The 25,920-nt window shown below is 42.5% G+C and overlaps 1 protein-coding gene across 1 annotated transcript in view; it reads right to left on the reverse strand.

The window, feature by feature from the left end:
• The window catches only part of VSTM2L (V-set and transmembrane domain containing 2 like), a 112,912-nt gene that overhangs the window by 46,149 nt on the left and 40,843 nt on the right, over nt 1-25,920 (reverse strand). The window contains exon 2 of the mRNA XM_069752279.1: nt 4,048-4,217. Within this exon, the coding sequence (XP_069608380.1) occupies nt 4,048-4,217 (170 nt within the window). The remainder of the gene's footprint in view (nt 1-4,047; nt 4,218-25,920) is intronic.

Here is a 25,920-nt window from a genome sequence, read left to right on the forward strand (position 1 = left end):
GAGTTCTGTGCGGTCAGTATTAAAACCCTTCCAAAAAAATCAACAGCAGATTATACAAAAAATTCCTCCATCTAACTAAAGACGTGGAACGTATATCTGCAACTCCAGAGACTCCTACACTCAGAGCAAGAATACAATAAAAAAAACAAGCACACAGCTTTTGTGCCATAGAAAAAGAAACAGACACTTATCTTTGCTGAATTGGCAGCTAAGCAGGAGAAGCCAGACAGAGATCCAACACTTCCCAAGAAACATTGACAACTGGCAAGGACTAATGAGTCCTGCAAACCTAAATACCCCAGTCAGAATTGCAATCAGCAGATACACCTGTCCAGGACTGCAGGCCAGGGACAACTGCATTACCACCTACAACCACCGGAGGGAGCCCAAAAGCAGAATTCACAACAGCTACCGGCCTGTGTAACCACAACATGTGTCTGACGAATCATGTCCCAAAAGAAGTGTGCAAAACCCAGGGAGAAGTCCAAGGGGGGTCAAAGACCCGACGCATTTCGCCACAGCCATGGCTTCATCAGGGGTGAAGAATGGAATGGAATTCACCCCTGATGAAGCCACGGCTGTGGCGAGATGCGTCGGGTCTTTGACCCCCATTGGACTTCTCCCTGGGTTTTGCACACTTCTTTTGGGACATGATTCGTCAGACACATGTTGTGGTTACACAGGCCGGTAGCCATCATTAGTTACCTCATGCTGGATCTCCACGGTTCACAGGTCATGTATCCACCCTCCTGGCGAGTTCATCGCTACAGGCAACTCCTGCCAGTCCACCTGTTCCACTGGGTCAGCTTCCACATGTCCATGGTCTAACAGGAGGTAGCACCTGCGTCCCTCGGCCATTCCATTCCGACTCTGTTTGAGGGATCTTACTTCAGGTGTCTGAGGCTCGCATAGTCGAGCCCCCTACGGAGCCCCCCGGACCGTGGTTCCACAAAAAATTACAATAAATGAATGTACACTGCAACATCTGTGCCTCTGTTTCCATTCGTTACAAGCAAAATGGTGCAATTCAGAAGCATCAGCTTCTTAAGGTTTGTCCATATTTTCAGGTATTTTTTCAGTGGAGGAAACACTAGGACTAAACTGATTAGAATCGCATGAAAAATGAAGTTAGCCTTTAGATGATAGCTGCACAGTGTATTGGCACCTGGTACTTAAAGGGAATCTGTAACCCACCGAGACACATATGACCTACTAATATGGGCATACAGGTAATAGAAATGTTACACTAGTCCTATCTGTATGCCTCATATTAATGGTTTTGTTGTGTGGAAATTTAAATTCTGTGTTTATGCTAATAATTTCTTCCAGGCTCCGGGACGTGCGGTGCCTGGAAGAAATCCCCGCCTCCTGTCTGCATTGTAAGGCCGGGGTCACACTTGCAAGTGTGATGCAAGAAACTCTTGCGAGTCTCTCGCATCAATACCGGGCACTGCTGCCGGCACTCGGGACCGGAGTGTGCAGTTGCATGTTTTTCTACGCAGCCGCACACTCAGGTCCCGAGTGCAGGCGGCAGTGCCGGGTATTGATGAGAGAGACTCGCGCAAGTTTCTCGCATCACACTAGTGCAAATACTTATCCTTTATTTTTCTTGTCTGACAATTAAAAAAGGTTTTCCCATCACAAAAAGTGATAGCACACTGTTAGAACATGCTACCATACAGTGCTGCTGTAGGACGGTGTTGCCTTTTTTTCTTAGACAGGGGCCCTCGGCTGCTCGGACTTTTCATTAAAAAAAAACCAGGCTAGTATTTTCCCCACTTTGGTCACTGCAGTCATATTCATTATTCGTGAAATAGTAAAGCAGATCAGGATATTGTAGAATCCAGAATATGGAGCAGTTCTTTATATAGGCATGCTTTCAAATAAAGCCAAGCTGAACGCCAACCAAGGCAGAAATGTTTTCTTTTTGCAAGAAGAATTCTCTAAATTATTAATTTTAATAAAGTGCTCTTCTAAAACTGGTTTGTTCAATTCAGAGACTGAATAGAACGTGGTATTTTATGTGGATTTCAATCATGATATCAGTGACTGGCCTTAGCTATGTGCGACCTCTTTGATCACACAGTTCACCAGCCACCAAACTACAGTAAGGGGGCGACAGCGAAGCAGTAGCAAGTTGCTCACTCTTCTTCTGTACAAATGCTTGCGGCTGCCCCACTGCTGCTCATCCTCGTCACTCATTCCCCAGTTTTGTGTTTTCTTGTCTTGATGGCCACTAGTCATTGCTACAGTCAGGACACAGGGATGGAATTAGGCACCACACAGGGGCTCTTCTATATATTTTTCTTCTGCAAATATCCCGGAGCAGATGAGCAGAGAGGCAAAGTAGTGGGGACTTTTTCAGGTAAAAATCCCACTAGGTAGCAGGTCAGTAGTTAAATGAAGGCATCTATGGGGCAATAAATGGAAAATAGACACAGTGCCCATTTGCCATATATTGCCCTTTTAGTTCTCTTTTGGGCTGTATCCCCTTTATGCCAACATCCATTCATTGTCCTTCTAAAGCCATGTTTTGCCCAATTTTCATTCATTGCCAAATTATTCCTATTGCGTAACGAAGAATACTAAAAATGAAGTAAATGGTAAATGGGCACAGGTGCCAAATGGGCCTAAATGAAACTAAGTAAATATGGAAGAATGCTAGTTCTGCAGAGAATGACCACAATGGGTTTAGTGCATATATGATGTTAATGTGTTATATTATGGACATTCCCATAGAACTGAATGGTGAGAGGTGTACACACACGTGGCTTGCTCAATAATAATAATAATCTTTATTTTTATATAGCGCTAACATATTCCGCAGCGCTTTACAGTTTGCACACATTATCATCACTGTCCCCGATGGGGCTCACAATCTAGAATCCCTATCAGTATGTCTTTGGAATGTGGGAGGAAACCGGAGTACCCGGAGGAAACCCACGCAAACACGGAGAGAACATACAAACTCTTTGCAGATGTTGTCCTGGGTGGGATTAGAACCCAGGACCCCAGCGCTGCAAGGCTGCTGTGCTATCCACTGCGCCACCGTGCTGCCCCCACTGCGCCACCGTGCTCAACACTAATTACGGTAATTCTCTGCCCGCATGCAGGGTGAGCACCTCATCACAGGATTGGGGAATACCTGTACTCAACATAGATGTGGATCCCAAAGGAAAACCACCTGCATTTTTCAGAAAAAAGGAGATATAATTTTATACTGGATTGTTTCTTCTTTTTTTTTTTTCTTCCTTCCATTTCACGTACTGCTTTTGGTGGCATTTTTTTTACACTTTTTTTGGTACAAGAAAATGCTGTGCCCATACTGTTAGTCTACAGACAATAATAAAACTCATTATAAAGAAATGATGGCGCATTTGTCTCAAAGGTGTTTTTATCAAATCACTGCATTCTCTCGATTGCATTTTCTCAGGTGTTTAAACCTTCAAAAAGAACCTGAAGGCCTACCTCTTCCGACAAGCCTACAACCTGCAGTAACCACCGATCGACCTAACCACTGCACGACCAGCTCTGCCCTCGCCTACTGTATTCTCACCCATCCCTTGTAGATTGTGAGCCTTCGCGGGCAGGGTCCTCTCTTCTCCTGTACCAGTCATGACTTGTATTGATTAAGATTACTGTATTGTTTTTATTATGCATAACCCTTCTCACATGTAAAACGCCATGGAATAAATGGTGCTATAATAATAAATAATAATATATATATACATTTTTTTACTAAAAGGAAAAAACCTCAGAAAAACAAATCTAGTCAAATGCTGTGAGACCAAAAATTGCTACCCAAAAATACTTGAAAAAAAAACAACACAAATTTCAAAGCTTTTTTTTTTTTTGTAGAAATGGCAGGAAAAAACTGTGTGAAGGAAGTCTAAATTCATTTTCCTAACATATAAATGATACCTATCTGCTCACACATGTGATTTGGGGTAACTGAATTAAAAACACAATGGCGTAAGGAAACCAAAAAGCACAGGGCACCATTGAGCCTAATATGTCCTGCTACCATATATAACAATACTGCTTTACCTGGCTGTCAGCCCATGTTTCCTTGTTTGCCCAGTCCTTGTGGGTGCGGATGTACCACCACTGGATTTCCAGTGAGTACGGAATGTCGCCACTGCCACGGAAAGAACAAGCCATCTCCACATCTTCTCCAGGGTGTGCACTAACATCTTGTGGGATTTCCGTGAATAAAGCTGAAATATGAAAAAAAAAAATGGTGGCAATGCTTTCAACCAGTTGGGTCACATTATACTTCCAAATAGAGTTAATAATAGACTAAAGTCAGAAGGCAATATCTCCACAGATGAGGTACAACATGCTGATTACTTTAAGAAATACCCAAGTATCTGCACATATACAAGTAGAGTATCTAATCTACGCACAACAGTTGAAGAGTTATTACCAAAAGAGGTACAGTTAATTTCTTAATGAGGAAAGTTAAAAAATTACAGCCTACCCCTAGCCAATAGGACAAATAATACTGTGTCCTTCCTTATAGGAGAAATGGGTGAAATGACAATTTGACTCTTTTAGAGTTTGTGCTAAGAGGAGGTTAACCCTGTTCAGGGTCACATCTCATAATGGGAATGTAGATGGGGGTCAACCAAAAGCCATGGTGCTATAACAACCAAAAAAGCTATCTCAAGGCCGGGTATATACTCTCATGGGATGACTACAAGTGGAGACACCAGATCCAGCTAGAGCTGTAAATAAACAGGAGGTACTGGGGACAGGTTTGGCACTATGTAAAGATAAGGGACATTTTTTAATGCAGACTGTAGTAGAACTATGGGGTGATGCTAGCAGTTTTCATTACTTTGTTCATAGCAACAACTTCTCGGTAGATTTACTCAAGGGTTGCCATCTTCTGGCTTAGATGGTTAGCACCCAAAAATGTTTTGCTCTAACACAGAAAAGTGGATTTTTGTGTAAAACTATCAGCAACCAGCTTTATTTTTTTCATATACGGCCAAGCAATTTACATCACAGTGAGAAAAAAAAAGAAAACCTAAGCTGTCGGGTAACTAACATTGCAGCATCCTTACTGCCCAGCACCACCAACACAGCAGGCTTCACTCACACTGACTAGCAACGACTGTTCTCCTCAAAATGGGTATCCCTGTGTGAAATAGCTTAGTCTTATCTTAGTCGGCTCCAAATGAGCATAATTAGCCAAAGACTTTCTAGATCTAGTGGGAGCGCACTCTTCTCTTCCCCTTACAGCAATGAGGCCTAATCCAAGTTTTCCACGAAAGGCGCTCGTCTCTACAGTGTATATATATATATATATATACATATATATATATATATATACACACACAATGCCGTGCGAAAGTATTCGGCCCCCTGGAACTTTTCAACCTTTTCCCACATTTCATGCTTCAAATATAAAGATACCAAATGTACATTTTTGGTGAAGAATCATCAACAAGTGGAACATAATTGTGAAGTTGAACGAAATTTGTTGGTTATTTTAAATTTTTGTGGAAATTCAAAAACTGAAAAGTGGGGCGTGCAATATTATTCAGCCCCTTTAACTTAATACTTTCTTGCGCCACCTTTTGCTGCGCTTACAGCTGCAAGTCGCTTGGGGTATGTCTCTATAGTTTTGTACATCGAGAGACTGAAATTCTTGCCCATTCTTCCTTGGCAGACAGCTCGAGCTCAGTGAGGTTTGAAGGAGATCGTTTGTGAACAGCAGTTTTCAGCTCTTTCCACAGATTCTCGATTGGATTGAGGTCTGGACTTTGACTTGGCCATTCTAACACCTGGATACGTTTATTTGTGAACCATTCCATTATAGATTTTGCTTTATGCTTGGGATCATTATATTGTTAGAAAAAAAAAAACTTCCTCCCAGTCTCAGGTCTTTTGAAGACTCCAACAGGTTTTCTTCAAGAATGGTCCTTATTTGGATCCATCCATCTTCCCATCAATTTTAACCATCTTCCCTGTCCCTGCTGAAGAAAAGCAGGCTCAAACCATGATGCTGCCACCACCATGTTTGACTGTGGGGATGGTGTGTTCAGGTTGATGAGCTGTGTTGCCTTTACGCCAAACATATCGTTTGGCATTGTTGCCAAAAAGTTCGATTTTGGTTTCATCTGACCAGAGCACCTTCTTCCACATGTTTGGTGTGTCTCCCCGGTGGCTTGTTGCAAACTTTAAACAACACTTTTTATGGCTATCTTTGAGAAATGTCTTTCTTCTTGCCACTCTTCCATAAAAGCCAGATTTGTGCAGTGTACGACTGATTGTTGTCCTATGGACAGACTGTCCCCCCTCAGCTATAGATCTCTGCAGTTCACCCAGAGTGATCATGGGCCTCTTGGCGGCATCTCTGATCAGTCTTCTCCTCGTTTGAGATGAAAGTTCAGAGGGACGGCCGGGTCTTGGTAGATTTGCAGTGGTATGATACTCCTTCCATTTCAATATGATCGCTTGCACAGTGCTCCTTGGGATGTTTAAAGTTATGGAAATCATTTTGTATCTAAATCCGGCTTTAAGCTTCTCTACAACAGTATCACGGACCTGCCTGTTGTGTTCCTTGGTCTTCATGATGCTCTGTGTGCTTCAAACAAAACCCTGAGACTATCACAGAGCAGATGCATTTATACGGAGACTTGATCACACACAGGTGGATTATATTTAGCATTATTAGGCATTTAGGACAATATTGGATCATTCAGAGACCCACAATGAACTTCTGGAGGGAGTTTGCTGCACTGAAAGTAAAGGGGCTGAATAATATTGCACGCCCCACTTTTCAGTTTTTGAATTTCCACAAAAATTTAAAATAACCAATACATTTCGTTCAACTTCACAATTGTGTTCCACATGTTGTTAATTCTTCACCAAAAATTTACATTTGGTATCTTTATGTTTGAAGCATGATATGTGGAAAAAGGTTGAAAAGTTCCAGGGGCCGAATACTTTCGCAAGGCACCGTATACTGCCGCAGCTCCCACAATAATAAGCGGACATCGAAGAGAGATCTAAGAAGCCGTCAGACACGTCTGAACCTTTTATCTCTGGGGCAAACAATAGGATAAGGCAGTAAAATCCAGCCGTGGTGTTGTTTCCTATTATGATCAATGTTTTGACGGGCAGCCCAATTTTCATGAGACTTACTGATCTTGCTGAAATTCTGCCAACAGAAATCTGTCAATATCCTATTGCAATAATTTGGTCACATTCAACATTAAAGCATTCATGTTCAGTAATTATATATATACAGTGGGGCAAAAAAGTATTTAGTCAGTCAGCAATAGTGCAAGTTCCACCACTTAAAAAGATGAGAGGCGTCTGTAATTTACATCATAGGTAGACCTCAACTATGGGAGACAAACTGAGAAAAAAAAATCCAGAAAATCACATTGTCTGTTTTTTTAACATTTTATTTGCATATTATGGTGGAAAATAAGTATTTGGTCAGAAACAAAATTTCATCTCAATACTTTGTAATATATCCTTTGTTGGCAATGACAGAGGTCAAACGTTTTCTGTAAGTCTTCACAAGGTTGCCACACACTGTTGTTGGTATGTTGGCCCATTCCTCCATGCAGATCTCCTCTAGAGCAGTGATGTTTTTGGCTTTTCGCTTGGCAACACGGACTTTCAACTCCCTCCAAAGGTTTTCTATAGGGTTGAGATCTGGAGACTGGCTAGGCCACTCCAGGACCTTGAAATGCTTCTTACGAAGCCACTCCTTCGTTGCCCTGGCGGTGTGCTTTGGATCATTGTCATGTTGAAAGACCCAGCCACGTTTCATCTTCAATGCCCTTGCTGATGGAAGGAGGTTTGCACTCAAAATCTCACGATACATGGCCCCATTCATTCTTTCATGTACCCGGATCAGTCGTCCTGGCCCCTTTGCAGAGAAACAGCCCCAAAGCATGATGTTTCCACCACCATGCTTTACAGTAGGTATGGTGTTTGATGGATGCAACTCAGTATTCTTTTTCCTCCAAACACGACAAGTTGTGTTTCTACCAAACAGTTCCAGTTTGGTTTCATCAGACCATAGGACATTCTCCCAATACTCCTCTGGATCATCCAAATGCTCTTTAGCAAACTTCAGACGGGCCCGGACATGTACTGGCTTAAGCAGTGGGACACGTCTGGCACTGCAGGATCTGAGTCCATGGTGGCGTAGTGTGTTACTTATGGTAGGCCTTGTTACATTGGTCCCAGCTCTCTGCAGTTCATTCACTAGGTCCCCCCGCGTGGTTCTGGGATTTTTGCTCACCGTTCTTGTGATCATTCTGACCCCACGGGGTGGGATTTTGCGTGGAGCCCCAGATCGAGGGAGATTATCAGTGGTCTTGTATGTCTTCCATTTTCAAATTATTGCTCCCACTGTTGATTTCTTCACTCCAAGCTGGTTGGCTATTGCAGATTCAGTCTTCCCAGCCTGGTGCAGGGCTACAATTTTGTTTCTGGTGTCCTTTGACAGCTCTTTGGTCTTCACCATAGTGGAGTTTGGAGTCAGACTGTTTGAGGGTGTGCACAGGTGTCTTTTTATACTGATAACAAGTTTAAACAGGTGCCATTACTACAGGTAATGAGTGGAGGAAAGAGGAGACTCTTAAAGAAGAAGTTACAGGTCTGTGAGAGCCAGAAATCTTGATTGTTTGTTTCTGACCAAATACTTATTTTCCACCATAATATGCAAAAAAAATGATAAAAAAACAGACAATGTGATTTTCTGGATTTTTTTTTCTCAGTTTGTTTCCCATAGTTGAGGTCTACCTATGATGTAAATTACAGACGCCTCTCATCTTTTTAAGTGGTGGAACTTGCACTATTGCACTATAATAAATGCTTTAATATTGCATGTGACCAAATTATTGCAATAGGATATTGACAGATTTCTGTTGGCAGAATTTCAGCAAGATCAGTAAGTCTCATGAAAATTGGGCTGCCCGTCAAAACATTGATCATAATAGGAAACAACACCACGGCTGGATTTTCCTGCCTTATCCTATTGTTTGCCCCAGAGATAAAAGGTTCAGACGTGTCTGACGGCTTCTTAATCTCTCTTCGATGTCCGCTTATTATTGAGGGAGCTGCGGCTGAACATACAGAATTCTAACATACGGTATATTTGGAGAGCCAGGAAAGATAATTCAGTGAGGCCCATTAAACATACTGGTTGTATATGAAACAGTAGCATCTGCTAAATTAAAATGATCATAGACTGACCAACAACACTGGATCATTTCTATTAACGTAACATAAAATGTTATGACTGCCGCCGGCTATAGGCAGGGGACACAACAAGATTCACTATGAAGCTTAATGGCCACTTTTTATCTTTAGTAAGTCGTTTCTAGCTGGTGTAGCATTTGTGACCATACTGTATAAGTATTTTTGCTGTAATAAGCATATCATTACGGCGGTACTAATTTTACATTTGCAGCGGCGCACCACCCTGCCCTACCGCATTCATGATAAGCACAGCTTACCCATGCATTACTAGATGGCATGCTAATAGGAATTGAGTTTGCTATAACAATGTGTTAATATCAGATTTGCCCATCATTATATGGTCAGGCATAAAGCATATTGGTCTTAATACCCCCATTTCCCCTACCCACCTGTTCCCACCTTTCTTCCATAAAATCCTTCTCCCATCTTCTCCTCTCCCCTCTATTATTCCCCCCTGTCTCTGGCTCCTTAGCTGTAGTATTTAGTTTCCCTTCAAGGGCTGCAGCGCACCATCTGTCAACAGGGCCATAAAAAGCTGATACATGCAGAGGGGGAACAGCCTGCAGCATGGGGAGTAGGGGAGAGCGATAGATGGAGAGAGCCATACAGAGAGAGCGGGAGTGATGGAGACCAAAGTATAACTGTCTGCAGAGCAGTAACGCAACTGATCAAACATTATACCCTGCAATATCCCAAGTAGGGGATGAGGCGACAACGGCAGATTAATGGTTTGCAGCATACAGGGAAAAGGTTAAGGTACAGAATAGGGGGGACAGAGTTTTCGAAAGTGCTTGTAAGGGAAAGAAGATAAAACACTGTAATCTTGCAATTCTGAGGTCCTAGGATCAAATCCTATCCAGGCAATTTGTTAGGATGCAGTTTCCCATCCAAGCTAACAAGAAAGAGCTGCCCTTCTCCAGACAAAAGTGCAAAATGCTCTGTCGTCAGGTGAAATTGATTTTACGCTTGCTTATGAATTATCGTTCTCGGCAGCACATCGTCCTATGTTGTGACATCGTTTTACCTGTCCTTCCTGCCTCTGCTTTTGTCGCTAGGCGGCGCCACGCTGTCGTTGCAGGTGATGCAGGTCAGCAGTTCTAGTTTTGTGTTCTCTCACACTTGCAGCAGTCCCATCCATAGGATGGGACACAAAGTTAACAACTGTGCGGTTTGGGTTGGGCTGCAAGCTATTCAAGATCCTAAAATGCTCCTGTCCACTGCCAATTATATTGTGGACAGTCCTGACATTTGACCATAGCTTGCTTTTTGGCTAGTCTCATTCTTTACAATTTTGTCCATACCTGGACCCGGACCTTATGACCCGGCTATTCTCTTGCCTTTGATAGCAGCTCTTCCATGGGAACAATCTAGTGCAACCCATTTAAAGTCCAGATCCCTGTATAGGGCTTAAGGGGTGAAGACCGGTGTTCTTCTAGAATCTAGCAGTCTGTCCAAGGTAGCCATTTTGAGATTACAGCCTCTGACAAACATAACAGATGTGGTGCCGAGAATAATGACACAGTAGAATCTATGTGCACAGAATGACCGTGCTGTGAACATGGAAGTGTAACGGAGTACTCTAATGGCCCAAGCCTTTAGCACTGATATTCAAGTCGGTTGGCGCTTATTTACTGGTGGAGACTAGTGATGAGCGAGTATACTCGTTGCTCGGGTTTTCCCGAGCATGCTCGGGTGACCTCCAAGTATTTGTTAGTGCTCGGAGATATAGTTTTCATCGCCTCAGTTGCATGATTTATGGCTTCCAGATACGCTGAATACATGTGAGGAATGCCTGTTTGTTAGGGAATTCCCACATGTATTCAGCGTATCTAAAAGCCGTAAATCATGCAACTGAGGCGATGAAAACTATATCTCCGAGCAATAACAAATACTCGGAGGTCACCCGAGCATGCTCGGGAAAATCCGAGCAACGAGTATACTCGCTCATCACTAGTGGAGACAGAATGATCGCTAATACCATCGTCCTGTCTCCAAGTATCAGCAGCTCATCAATTGTTTACATCGGGCAATGTGCTGCCGATAACCATGATTGTTAAGCCAGCATAAAAATCACCACACCCGATGAAAATAAAACGTTTTTCTGGTTCATCAGATGAGTGCCTGTCAGTTTATACAGGCTGATAATTGAGAACAAGCTTTCCCCAATTATCAGCCCGTCTAAATGGGCCTATAGGCAGAGTTCAGGGCACATACCTTTCCGAGATTTTACCTCACCACGTACAAGTTTATAGCACAAGTAGATTAATACATTTATTAAAGAGATGTATAGAACACTTTTTGTTTCTACATGGCTGCAAATATTTGCAAACTTGCTTTAAATCAGATGTCTATAGCCAGCTCTGGAGCGTGCTGTACTTTATCCTTCTCTGCCCTAAAGGGGTTGTCCATTTCGGACAATCCTTATTTGTTAGATGGCTCCTTTGATGATAAACATATTGCAGTATGACCCCTAATGATCAGCTATAACTGGATAAGGACAAAATAACAAGTGTTCCATTTCCCTGCAGCACCGCCATTAGAGGGGCACAAAACATAGAAAATGCTCAAAGATAATAAAAATACTCCAGCGTGCCCCCGATTGATCACATCCTTACAGTTGATCCTATTTTATACTACAAGTAAAACTGAGAAATATATAAAAGAAATCTTTTCTCTGTGACCCAGGAACCAAATTCACTTCTCCTCTGCCTCCTCACTATTCTGAGTAAGGTTGTAAAATAACTAGCTGCAGCAGGAGCCTCCCCCCACCCCAGGGGATTAGTCAAGCTTCAGTATTGAACACTTGAGGACTAGGACTAGGTCATGGTATATAATTCTACAAGTAAAAAATACTGCCCTCCCCCCACACATGTCATAAGAACAGCAACTACTGGGTCTAGTGCTCAGTTATTTTATATACGCCCCCTGGAGATCCAAGGGTTCCTGGCCTTGGCGCTATATATGTATGCAATGTTTTCCAAGATGAATCTGTTCCTTGTCTCCACAATGTAACACTGCATTGACACTTGCTAGAAGGGTTATGGCGGGTAGTGGTTTGTAGAAAAGGTCTCGTTCAGGCTTTCAGTCATCGCTGAAGTAGAGTCTGCAGCTGCAATCAGCTTTTAGTCCTTTTAATAACTTGAGACTGCAGCCAGTGCCCGTTGATGTATAGCCGAATAAAAACTCGTGTGGTTGTTTGCCCGACCTAGTTTTGTGCCAGTGCATCCTTGCTAAAAGTGCAATGCGTCATGAAAAGGGAAAAGATGAAAATTTACTTTAATAGTAAATGAAAAAAAAGACATAGAAATGGGAAAACTGAAGGAGTTTTTGAGAATTACTATAATGCATCAAGACAGGCAAAGAAAAGCTTGACAAAAACAGCAAACAAGCCATAAAAAAAGGTAACGAGCAGAAGAGAATGGCAGAGGTTGAGGGTGAAGGCATTGTGAAGCAGATGGAGAATAAGATGAAGTAAGGGGGAAGCAGTAAAGGTTGGCGAGGCAGAGGGGAGATTAAGGAAGAAGGTAGACAGGAGGGAAGAGAGAGAAGGAAGGTGAAGGAGAGGGGAGAGCGCACCTCAGAGCAGCAGCCGGAAGATTGGAAGAGACAGCTACGAAATTACATATCCAGGGAGATTTAGAGGAAAAAAACAATGTGACAGGAGAACAGAGACAGAAGCGGGTCCATGCAGGGACTTCACAACCTATTACTGAGAGGGGCTGCTCATGAACGGAAGGGATGGAATAAGAAAAAGGAGCAAGGAAAAAAGCGATATAACGCAAGAACAAGGGAAGGAGAAAAACAAAAGAGAGACCATGTAATTAGACTGAAGGAGGATGGAGAAAATGTCATTTAAAGCCAGTGCAGGTCACAGCCTTCAATGAGCCGCCTTGCCTCATATGTCCAGGCCTTCATTTTATTTCTGGACCATCACCAATAATGACTTTATTAGGGTTCATTTCTTGGGTTCCCAATTATGTGAACATTATAAACAATATTTTCTGCCCGGATTTTTTTTTTACCCAGTACACTCATACCTATAGGTTCCCACAGGATGGGCCCCTGGGCAGGGACAAGTTACATATGAAACTATATCTGAGCAATGTGTTTTTTTTATACCTCAGTGATATGCAGTTTGTTGCCAATCTGCAGAGAGAACGCAGTTATAATTCCCAGAGTTTTCTGACGGGATTGGAGTCGGAAAAAAGGGGGCACAGAGCTGGCTTATATGAATGGTTATTCCTCTACAAGATCTATCTTGTTAAAGGATGTCTGTCAGAACCAATTGACTGTTCAAACCAAGCACCAATGCTCAGCGCACTCTTGTAGGAGCAGACCAGTTCGGTGCCCTTTCCATCTACATGTTTCCATATATCTCCACCCTTTAGCTCCTGTAAAGTCAGAGCTGTTAAAGAAGAAGTGGTGCAGATATATGGAAAACAGGTTAGGGGGGAAGGTGCACGAAAAGGGGGCACCGAGCATTATTTACTTGGATTCAACAGTAATTTTGTTATAGCAGACTGCCCTTAAATACAACTATGAAATCACTCACAATACAATGGACAGAAGAAGTGGACAATCTGAGCCTATGGCACAGCACATTTTGTACATACAGGCTGCTGAAATATGAATCCGGTCCTGTTAACTCTCTGAATAGTTAAGCGATCTCAGGCACAGAAAATTGGTGTGTGATATTTATAGGATAAGAAAAAAACACATGAGCACAATTATAATAAGAAGCACAAAATGTGCAACATTAGTTCTTTTGAATTCTTATGCTACCTGTGCCATCTTATGCCATCAGTGTCCAATAAAAACACATACACTGGAAAATGTAATGAAAAATTAGAAGAATGATGATTATACAGCATGGGCCATGTATATGGATACACCTGGGTGGGCCATTTATAAAGTTGCATTAAAAAAATGGCCGACTTCAAAATGGCCACCATGGTCACCACCCATCTTGAAAAGTTTTCCCCCTCCCATATACTAATGTGCCACAAACAGGAAGTTGGTATCATCAACCATTCTCATTTTATTTAGGTGCAGCCATATACATGGCCCACCCAGGTGTATCCATATAAATGGCCCACCCTGTAAAATATGACCATGCCTCTATTTTTGTTATGTTTCATTAATGTCGGATGAATCTGCAGATATCAACAGGTTTGACAGATGGTCTAATGACTAGCGGTGTACCGTCTGATGGTCGAGAGAGATATCAATCAGGCATGTCCAATTTCGGACTTCCGATCACATTGTTCTCCCAGTGATAAGCTCCTGTCAATGTTTCAGTTGGAGGCTTTCTCATAGAAAACACAAACGTGCTGGGCAGAACGGGCGCTCCTTTGTATGGGAGAGTCAACTGAGATGGCAGCCGGTCGAACAAAGCTGACAGCCAACTAATCTGTATGGTCAACTTTAGGTTGGACTCTACTTAAGACCCTAATGCTACAAGGCTACAGAGCTAATCATATGCCATGAAGCTGCCATATGGAACTGGATGCAGACAGATACAAATCTTAGATTTAGGGTGTAATTAATGGGGTTGTCTGGGCATGTACTATTCATGACCTATCCAGAGATCAGCTTCATTCAGTGTATACATCTGGCCAGAGCTAACAGCCTCAGCTGTGAGGCAGTGACGGGTATTATATGCGAGGGTCGCTATGTGTCCCCCAGGATGCGCACAGAAGCGTATAGAGGCCACGGGAGTGCATTGCAGTCACAGGCATAGCTGTGATTGCAGTGCAAAATAAAAGTGTTGGTCTTGGGCAAGCTATTTGCCTAAGGCAGATTTAAGAAAACCTGGCATGGGCTTTTATTTTGGGTCGGACTACAGGATGGTAGTGGGGCGGTCCGCTTCCTCCCGGCCAGGTCTTACAAGTGGCCTATGGCCACAGATTCCTTGTGAAAAAAACCTGCAGCAGAGGGTTGGGTGTGAGTGTTTGTTTGCAAGTGGCAGAACAGGTGGCGAACACCTGGCACACCGCAGCGTGATATGGTGGTGCAGTCGCCACGGCAACCGGTCTCTGTTATGGACTGTCTTGTTTCTCGGCTGCGACCCAGAGGATACGTTTGTGTTCCAGTTGTAAGTTTCTTTGGGCATTAAAATACAATTTTTTTGAACTTTTCTGTGGTCACTGCCTGTATGTCACACTGCACCAACCCCGCTGCACTACACAGCTTATATGTCAGGGTACCATGTGTTGGAACCCCAGAAATCTGATATTGATTTTGTATCCTAAAGATAAGTAATCAATATTATATTGGCCTGGACAAGCACTTTAATTTCAGCACCAAGACCTGTCAAATATGTCCCTCAGACAAAAAGTTATATTTATATATTTTTATAAAAAACTAGATGGCAGCCCGATTCTAAAGAATCGGGAGTCTAGAATCCATATATACTTGAAATTCGGCAGGAGCTTGAAGAGCAACGTCACTGGGCCCGCCTCCACGCAGTAGAAACTTGCTGTGAGGTAAAAATTCAAAAATCACACCAAAATGGCGGGCGGAGTGTGTCACAGTATGGCACGTTTCTGATTGGTCGCTCGCAGCAGGCGGCAACCAATCAGACACTGGACACTGTTGACGTCACTTATCTCCGGACATTAGCTCCGGACATTAGCTCCGGACATTAGCTCCAGACATTAGCTCCGGACATTATCTCCGCACATTAGCTCCGGACATTAGCTCCGGACAAAGCCACGGAAGTTGGCACAAATTGCAGGAAGTAGTATTCTAGGCAATTAATCTCCGGACATTAGCTCCGGACATTAGCTCCGGACATTAGCTCCGGACAAAGCCACGGAAGTTGGCACAAATTGCAGGAAGTAGTATTCTAGGCAATTATATATTAGATGGACGTCTCCATGATTTTTGCATGGACAGTGGACACGTGATCCACAAAAAACAAGGACATGTAAACAGCCTGACATATTATATTGGGTACATAAAAACGGGCGTCTAAGTGAGACGTGACATTGAGGATAACTCACTAGAACCTACACAGGTTTTCTCTGTGTGGATTTTCACACCTTCTACAATATACGGTAAGTAATAAAATCAATTACATTAAAAAAATGTCAGTAATTTTTCACTACGATCTAGATTAATTCCGAACCCTCATGAATTTTAGAAATTATAATAAAAAAAGGAAATAAAATAAAGTCATAGCAACTACATATGGGAAGCAAAAAAACAACTTGGAGGATAAACACATTAGACAGATTCTGGGAAAAGAGCTAAAACATCATTACACTGACTAAATGTGCCATAATGGAGCTTGGAGCCAATGCTGCCCTTGGACGAGATGGATTTTGTGTGCCACATGCAGGGGCTCAGTCGCTGGTGAGTAATTAACATAATACCGACATCCTCACACATTAATAAGAGATCAACACTGTCTATATACCCAAGAGCAACAGACATGGAGGGAGGTGGACGGGGAATGATTGATGATGGTCATACAGACAGGAAAAAGGAAGACACAAAAAAGAAAAGAACGAGGAATAAAGGTTGAGACAGACATAATGAGACACGCTTCTTGCGCTTCACTGCAAGCATGACTTGCATCAGGATAAGAGCCTGTTTCGGAAATTTTGTTCTGTCACCCAGTGTTCACTAGTTATGACCCCATGTTAGGGCATTATCTTCAAGCCACCTTCTAACAAGTCCCCCCATAAGTGATAGAGAACCCCCTACAGGAACGTGAGTCTGATAACCCTCCTATCAGTGCTCCGCAAATGAGCCATCACAAGTTCATTAGGTTGCAGCGTCTCCTTAATAGCCTGCTAATTAATATTTAGCTGTCTAATTAGCTTGCAGCGCCCAGATGTGAGTATTTTATAGAGACAGCCTGGACTTCCATTCCAAATTAACTCTTAACTGTGCTGAAATGTACTATACCCTCACTCCCCCACTAAGGACAGATATCATATCATACGTCTATTCGATGATATGCTCCTCATAGATTTTTGCCATGTTTGTTTTTGCTCTCTATTTTATTAGCCCTGAATTATTGGACTTAATGGCAAATAAGTAGGGATATAAATATCTATTTTCATAACCAATGAAATTGGCGTGTAAATTCGGATATCGTACACAGACTTCCCTATGACCCAATGTTCCTCTGGTCTTAATACAGAACCATAGTCATAGGGGGCACAAACCGAGATGGTCAAATCCAGCTTAGTATTATTTAAAAAAAACATAGGCCCGGTTCATATTCCATTTTGTGCCTTCTTTGATTTTATCCGTGCAAAATTTTGGAGGTTTTTTGGACACTTTTATGGTTTTTGCACCATTTTTACATCGGATTTCTCAGACCTCTTCATTTTGTAGGTTTGCTTGACAATTTGGGCATGGTTTTCATTATCCAGCTGCTTTTGGCTACATCAACATTTGTCACTTTTCAAAACATCTCACCATTTTTGCACCCAAGTACCTTGGTGAAGTCCAAAAACCATCTAATCTCTGTATCTGATGCAACATTTTAAATATTTTTGAATGAGTAAAAAATTATACTTAAAAAGGCCCCCAAAAAGCAAAAACAAATAAGCAAAAGAATGAAAAAAGATCAAACATCATGCATTATTTCAAAAAAGGACAACACAAAAAAACTTAAGGGCTATTCTCAAGTTTGAAAGTTATCCCACAACCATGGGATAGAGGATAACTTCCCAATCACTGGGACCTGTACCAGACCAAGACCTGGCCCTGTGAGAAGCCCCATGTGAACATGAGAATAGACTGGTGGTTGATCATGCGCACTGCCACTCCCTTCAATCTTAATGGGACCACAGGGGGAGCACTGCACTTGGCTGGTCTTCGGCAATCCCATGAGAATGAATGGAGCAGCAGTACACATGATCAACTTCCAGTTCAGAGCCCTTGTTCTCTGGATTATTGGATCCCAGCTATCAAGAAGTTATCACTGTTATTAGGCGTGCTATTGGAGACTTAAAGTATTTTTACAATATCATTTTTCTGTTTAATGCTATTGATACTTACGGTACTTTTTAACTAAGTTCACATGCCTATATGAAAACATTGGCTAAGTTTCATCCAGAAAACTCTGACAATTGTTTTCTCATTTGTGATCCAACTTTTTAATTTACGGCAGCAGCTATAAAAAAGGTTGAAGACCAAATAGTTTGGTCTTAATCAATGGTAGCTACATATGGAATCCGATTTTTCTTTTGCACACCTATAGACTTGAATTAGCAAGTCTCACCTGACACATGAAAAAACCAGTACATGCCTCACTGAATAACATTAGTCTGAATGCTGTCCATGTGCTGCCCGTTTTTCCATGGACAGCACTTAGACAGTCGCGTGAACTTAGCACCAAAGCACCAATCCAGGGTTGTTGTTTTTTTCGTTGCTGCACTGGAGTGGTACTTCTTGTTTAAAGTCACTGCCCTTAGTCTTATAGTCTTCACCTTCCATCTCCGCTGCTCCCCAGCGTTTTGTGACCTGCTGGATCTCTTCAGTGTTTGCTGGAGGTCACTTTTCCATGCAAGTCTATGAAAACCATGTTCTGGCTCTCACAGACTTTCACTGAGAGCTTGTGACCGTTTCCTCTGACTTCTGGTCAGTCAGAAGTTGTGGTCACAAGATGGCAGACCGGGACTGAAGCACTGCCGATAGAAGGTGAAGATGGCAGCAGGTAAGTATAAGGCTAGGGGCTGGGACCTTTCATTAGAAGCACCTGAAAAAAGAACAATGCTGGAGTGGTGCTTTAAGGCATACTCATGTGGTTTAGTCATTGCTACTTTTACTGGCGGGTGAGTTAATGGTGAGAAGGTTGTGTGCTTGGCACTGTACTAAAAGGGTCCAAATTATGGGCATATTGGAAGGTAACGTTAAAGGGAACCTGTCACCAGGAATAACGCTGTTAACCTGCAGATATGCGGTTATTCTGCAGATTAACAGTGTTATAATGCTGTCCGGCGCCTGCACATAGCCGAATGCAACGGGGATCTTTATTCTCCCCGCCAGCATTCGATTTCAGTCATGGAGGTGAAAGCGGCGTCGGTTCAGTCACGCTCTAAGTATATAGAGCGGCCGCTGTAACTACACCCCGTCGGCATCAATGTAAAGCCAGTGTCAGTCAGGGCCGGGCGCAAGGTTACAGAGGCCTACCTGTATACTTAGAGTGGTGACTGAACCGGTGCTATTCCTGGTGACAGGTACCCTTTAGTTTCTCTATAATTCCTCACTTTTTGGGGAACACTGGCACAGCTTAGCGTAATCAGCCCCAGTCCAAACACCAAACCAGTTACAATCTGCCATGTTCAGTATCTGACAAAAGTGAGTACACCCCTCACATTTTTGTAAATATTTAATTATATATTTTCAAGGGACAACACTGAAATTATACCAATTTGATATAATGGAAAGTAGTCAGTGTACAGCTTGTGTAACAGTGTAAATTTGGTGCCCTCTAAATAACTCAACACACAGCCATTATTTTCTAAACCGTTGGCAACAAAAGTGAGTACACCCCTAAGTGAAAATGACAAAATTGTGTGGAACTAGCCATTTCCCTCAATTGTGTCATGTGACACATCAATGTTACAAGGTCTCAGGTGTGAATGGGGAGCCGGTGTACTAAATGTGATGTTATTGCTCCCACATTCTCTCATACTGATTACTTTAAATTCAACATTGCACCTCATGGCAAAGAATGCTCTGAGGATCTGAAAAATAGAATTGTTGCTCTACATAAAGATGGCCTAAGCTACAAGAAGATTGCCAACACTCTGTAACTGACCTGCAGCAGGGTGGCCAAGACCATACAGCGGTGTAACAAGACAGGTTCCACTCAGAACAAGCCTCGCCATGGTCAACCAAAGAAGCTGAATGCACGTGCTCAGTGTCATATCCAGAGGTTGAATTTTCAAAATAGACGTATAAGTGCTGTTAATATTGCTGCAGGGGTCAAATGGGTGGTGAGTCAGCCTGTCAGTGCCCAGACCACACAACACACACTGCATCAAATTGGTCTGCATGGCTGTCATCCCAGAAGGAAGACTCTTGTAAAGATGATGCACAAGAAAGCAAGAAAACAGTTGCTGAAGACATGCAGACTGAGGACATGGATTATTGGAACAATATCCTATGGTCTGATGAGACCAAGATAAATTTATTTGGTTTAGATGATGTCAAGCGTGTGTGGAGGCAACCAGGTGAGGAGTACAAAAACAAGTGTGTCTTGCCTACAGTCAAGCATGGTGGTGGGAGTGTGATGCTTTGGGGCTGCATGAGTGCTGCCGATTGCGGGGAGCTACAGTTCATTGAGGGAATGATGAATGCCAACATGTACTGTGACATATTGAAGCAGAGCATGATCCCTTCACTTCAGAAACTAGGCGCAGGGCAGTATTTCAACATGATAATGACCCAAACACACCTTCAGGACGACTACTGCCTTGCTGAAGAAACTGAGGGTGCTGGACTGGCCAAGCATGTCTCCAGACTTCAACCCTATTGAGCACCTGTGGAGCATCCTCAAACAGATGGTGGAAGAGTGCAAGGTCTCTAACATCCGAGCTTCGTGATGGTGATGTTGTCATGGAGGAGTGGAAGAGGATTCCTGTGGCAAGCTGTGAAGCTCTAGTAAACTCTGTGTCCAAGAAAGTTAGGGCAGTGCTTGAAAATAATGGTGGCCACACAAACTATTGACACTTTGGGCACAATTTCTTCATTTCTACTTAAGGGTGTACTCACTTTTGATGCCAGCGGTTTAGACATTAATGGCTGTGTGTTGAGTTATTTAGAGGGCACCAAATTTGCACTATCATACAAGGTGTACACGGACTACTTTACATTATAACAAAGTGTCATATCTTCAGTGTTGACCCATGAAAATATATAATAAAATATTTGCAAAAATGTGAAGGTTGTACTCCCTCTTGTGATTTACTGTAAATGGTTTCTATGGAACACAACTTGTCGCACTCCTGTTAGCAGATAGGATGTATGGTTGTAGAAAACAGATGGAAAAGGAATAAATTACACACTCAGCAGAGAAAGATGAAAAGGCAGAACAAAGTGTATCAGAAATCATTACTGTGCACAGCTTGTTATACTAGCGGGGATGTCACAAAATAACGACAGGGTCCTAGATGTCCACCATCTTATACAGGGTGCACATGATCGACTTATCACCGATGATGATCGTCAAATACAGGAGACTGCTAGGAACTGTATCCAACCAAGTGGAACATGTGGGAAAGGGTCTCGTCGTTAGAAACTACTCTTTGGGTTTATCTTGCTAGTTTATTTTTACAAAACTCTGTAAAGGTCAACTTATCCTTTAAGTGACATTTTCATGTTTTCATTAAGAGTGAGATTGTCTAGAAACTGCCTTGTTCATACCGCAGAATTGATTTCTTTTTTATTGCGAACACACCGGTGACAAGACTATAGACACAAGGTACTCTGGATGTGAGCACAATTTACACAATAATGACTCTTTCATTCACGTGTCTGTCTTCTGCAATCCATTATTATTCCTTCAAGGATCTATTAAATTAACCCCAACTAAGGATAGAAATGGTAATACAGGCTAAGGATTATGTACACACGTGGTCAAAATTGTTTGCACCCCTCGATTAATGACAGAAAAACCCACAATGATCACAGAAATAACTTGAATCTGACAAAAGTAATAATAAATAAAAGATCTATGAAAATGAACAAATGAAAGTCAGACGTTGCTTTTCAACCATGCTTCCACAGAATTTAAAAAAAAATATAACTCATGAAATAGACCTGGACAGAAATGATGGTACCCCTGACAAAACGGACTTGTTAAATAACGGTGTGTCCACTAATTAGCATCACAGATGTCTACAATCTTGGAATTAGTGAGTGGCCTGTATATAGGGCTACAGATACTCATTGTGCTGTTATTGTGATGGTGTGTATCACACTGAACATACAGTTAGGGCCAGAAATATTTGGACAGTGACACAAGTTTTGTTATTTTAGCTGTTTACAAAAACATGTTCAGAAATACAATTATATATATAATATGGGCTGAAAGTGCACACTCCCAGCTGCAATATGATAGTTTCCACATCCAAATCGGAGAAAGGGTTTAGGAATCATAGCTCAGTAATGCATAGCGTCCTCTTTTTCAAGGGACCAAAAGTAATTGGACAATGGACTCTAAGGGCTGCAATTAACTCTGAAGGCGTCTCCCTCGTTAACCTGTAATCAATGAAGTAGTTAAAAGGTCAGGGGTGGATTCCAGGTGTGTGGTTTTGCATTTGGAAGCTGTTGCTGTGAGCAGACAACATGCGGTCAAAGGAACTCTCAATTGAGGTGAAGCAGAACATCCTGAGGCTGAAAAAAAAGAAAAAATCCATCAGAGAGATAGCAGATATGCTTGGAGTAGCAAAATCAACAGTTGGGTACATTCTGAGAAAAAAGGAATTGACTGGTGAGCTTGGGAACTCAAAAAGGCCTGGGCGTCCACGGATGACAACAGTGGTGGATGATCGCCGCATACTTAATTTGGTGAAGAAGAACCCGTTCACAAGATCAACTGAAGTCCAGAACACTCTCAGTGAAGTAGGTGTATCTGTCTCTAACTCAACAGTAAAGAGAAGACTCCATGACAGTAAATACAAAGGGTTCACATCTAGATGCAAACCATTCATCAATACCAAAAATAGACAGGCCAGAGTTAAATTTGCAGAAAAACACCTCAAGAAGCCAGCTCAGTTCTGGAAAAGTATTCTATGGACAGATGAGACAAAGATCAACCTGTACCAGAATGATAGGAAGAAAAAAGTTTGGAGAAGAAAGGGAACGGCACATGATCCAAGGCACACCACATCCTCTGTAAAACATGGTGGAGGCAACGTGATGGCATGGGCATGCATGGCTTTCAATGGCACTGGGTCACTTGTGTTTATTGATGACATAAGAGCAGACAAGAGTAGCCGGATGAATTCTGAAGTGTACCGGGATATACTTTCAGCCCAGATTCAGCCAAATGCTGCAAAGTTGATTGGACGGCGCTTCATAGTACAGATGGACAATGACCCCAAGCATACAGCCAAAGCTACCCAGGAGTTCATGAGTGCCAAAAAGTGGCACATTCTGCAATGGCCAAGTCAATCTCCAGATCTAAACCCAATTGAGCATGCATTTCACTTGCTCAAATCCAGACTTAAGACGGAAAGACCCACAAACAAGCAAGACCTGAAGGCTGCGGCTGTAAAGGCCTGGCAAAGCATTAAGAAGGAGGAAACCCAGCGTTTGGTGATGTCCATGGGTTCCAGACTTAAGGCAGTGATTGCCTCCAAAGGATTTGCAACAAAATATTGAAAATAAAAATATTTTGTTTGGGTTATGTTTATTTGTCCAATTACTTTTGACCTCCTAAAATGTGGAGTGTTTGTAAAGAAATGTGTACAATTCCTACATTTTCTATCAGATATTTTTGTTCAACCCTTCAAATTAAACGTTACAATCTGCACTTGAATTCTGTTGTAGAGGTTTCATTTCAAATCCAATGTGGTGGCATGCAGAGCCCAACTCGCGAAAATTGTGTCACTGTCCAAATATTTCTGGCCCTAACTGTATACCAGAGGAAGCAAAGGAAAGCGTTGTCTCAGGAGATTAGCAAGAAAATTACAAAAAACATGTTGAAGGTAAACGTTATAAGACCATCTCCAAGCATCTTGATGTTCCTCTGACTACAGTTGCACATATTATTCAGAAATGTAAGATCCATGGGACTGTAGCCAACCTCCCTGGACGTGGATGGCAAATCAAAGAGACGGATAATACGAATGGTAACAAAAGAGCCCAGAAAAACATCTAAACAGATTAAAGGGAATCTGTCAACTCATTTTGGCCCTATAAACTGCGGCCATTCTGTAATGCTATAGATAAGCCCCCGATGTATCCTGAAAGATAAGGAAAACAGGTTAGATTATACTCACCTAGGGGCGGCCCCGAATCGGTTCGGGTCCAATGGGCATTGCAGGTCCAGGTCCAGCGACTCCCATCTTGAAATGATGTAGTCATCCTCCTTTCTTCTGTTGCGGCTCCTGCGCAGGTGTACTTTGTCTGCCCTGTTGAGGGCATCGTAAAGTACTGCAGTGCTCAGGCGCCGGGCCTCTCTGACCTTTTCTAGTGCCTGAGCACTGCAGTACTTTGCTCTGCCCTCAAAAGGGCAAATCAGTACGCCTGCATGAAGATTGGAGATGTCAGACCCAGACCGCGACGCCCATTGGACCGGACTGCACCAAACCGCCCCCCCGGGTGAGTATAATCTATCTTGCTTTTCTTATCTTTCAAGTTACATCGGGGGCTTATCTACAGCATTACAGAATGCTGTAGATAAGCCTCTGATGGCAGTGGCCTCAGTTTATAGGGCCAAAATGAGGTGACACAGATTCCCTTTAAAGGTGAACTTCAAGCTCAAGGAACATCAGTGTCAGATCGCACCATCCATCGTAGTATGAGCCAAAGTGGACTTCATGCTAGACGACCAAGGAGGACACCATTGTTGAAAAAAAATCATAAAAAAGCCAGACTAGAATTTGCCAAACTACATGTTGACAAGCCACAAAGCTTCTGGGAGGATGTCCTATGGACACATAAGACAAAAATGGAACTTTTTGGCAAGGCACATCAGCTCTATGTTCATAGATGGAAAAATTAAGCATATCAAGAAAAGAACACTGTCCCTACTGTGAAACATGGAGGAGACCCTGGTATGTTCTGGGGCTGCTTTGCTGGATCTGGCACAGGGTGTCTAGAATCTGTGCAGAGTACAATGAAATCTCAAGACTATCAAGGGATTCTAGAGAGAAATGTGCTGCCCAGTGTCAGAAAGCTTGGTCTCAGTCGCAGGTCATGGGTCTTGCAATAGGATAATGACCCAAAACATATAGCTAAATCACCCAAGAATGGCTAAGATGAAAACATTGGACAATTCTGAAGTGGCCTTCTATAAGCCCTGACCTTAATCCTATTGAGCACCCTTGGAAAGAGCTGAAACATGCCTTCTGGAAAAAGCAACCTTCAAACACGAGACAACTGGAACAGTTTGCTGTTGAGGAGTGGGCCAAAATACCCATCGAGAGGTGCAGAAGTCTCATTGACAGTTACAGGAATCGTTTGATTGCAGTGATTACCTCAAAAGGTTGTGCAGCAAAATATTAAGTTAAGGGTACCATCATTTCTGTCCAGGCCTATTTCATGAGTTTTTTTTTTTTTTTAAATTATGTGGAAGCATGGTTGAAAACCAATGTCTGACTTTCATTTGTTCATTTTGATAGATTTTTTATTGATTAAAAGTTGTTGTTGCTAACCAACAATTTTGACCACGTGTGTATGGCCAATTTAAAGGGAAACCGTCATCTGGACTGATTTGTGCACATCAAAGGCTAAAATAGTTGATTAAACCTTAAAGCAGGGGTCCCCAACTCCAGGCCTCGAGGGCCGCCAGTGCAGGTTTTCAGGATTTCTTTAGTATTGCATCGGTGGTAATGTGATCATCTGCACAGGTGATGATTCCAACCCCTGTGCAATACTAAGGAAATCCTGAAAACCTGCACTGTTGGCGGCCCTCGAGGCCTGGAGTTGGGGACCACTGCCTTAAAGAGGTTGGAGAGAATATTTGATCCCCTTCCAGGGCTCACTGGGTCC

The sequence above is a fragment of the Ranitomeya imitator genome, chromosome 2 (assembly GCF_032444005.1).
Source record: "Ranitomeya imitator isolate aRanImi1 chromosome 2, aRanImi1.pri, whole genome shotgun sequence".
Taxonomy (NCBI): Eukaryota; Metazoa; Chordata; class Amphibia; order Anura; family Dendrobatidae; genus Ranitomeya; species Ranitomeya imitator.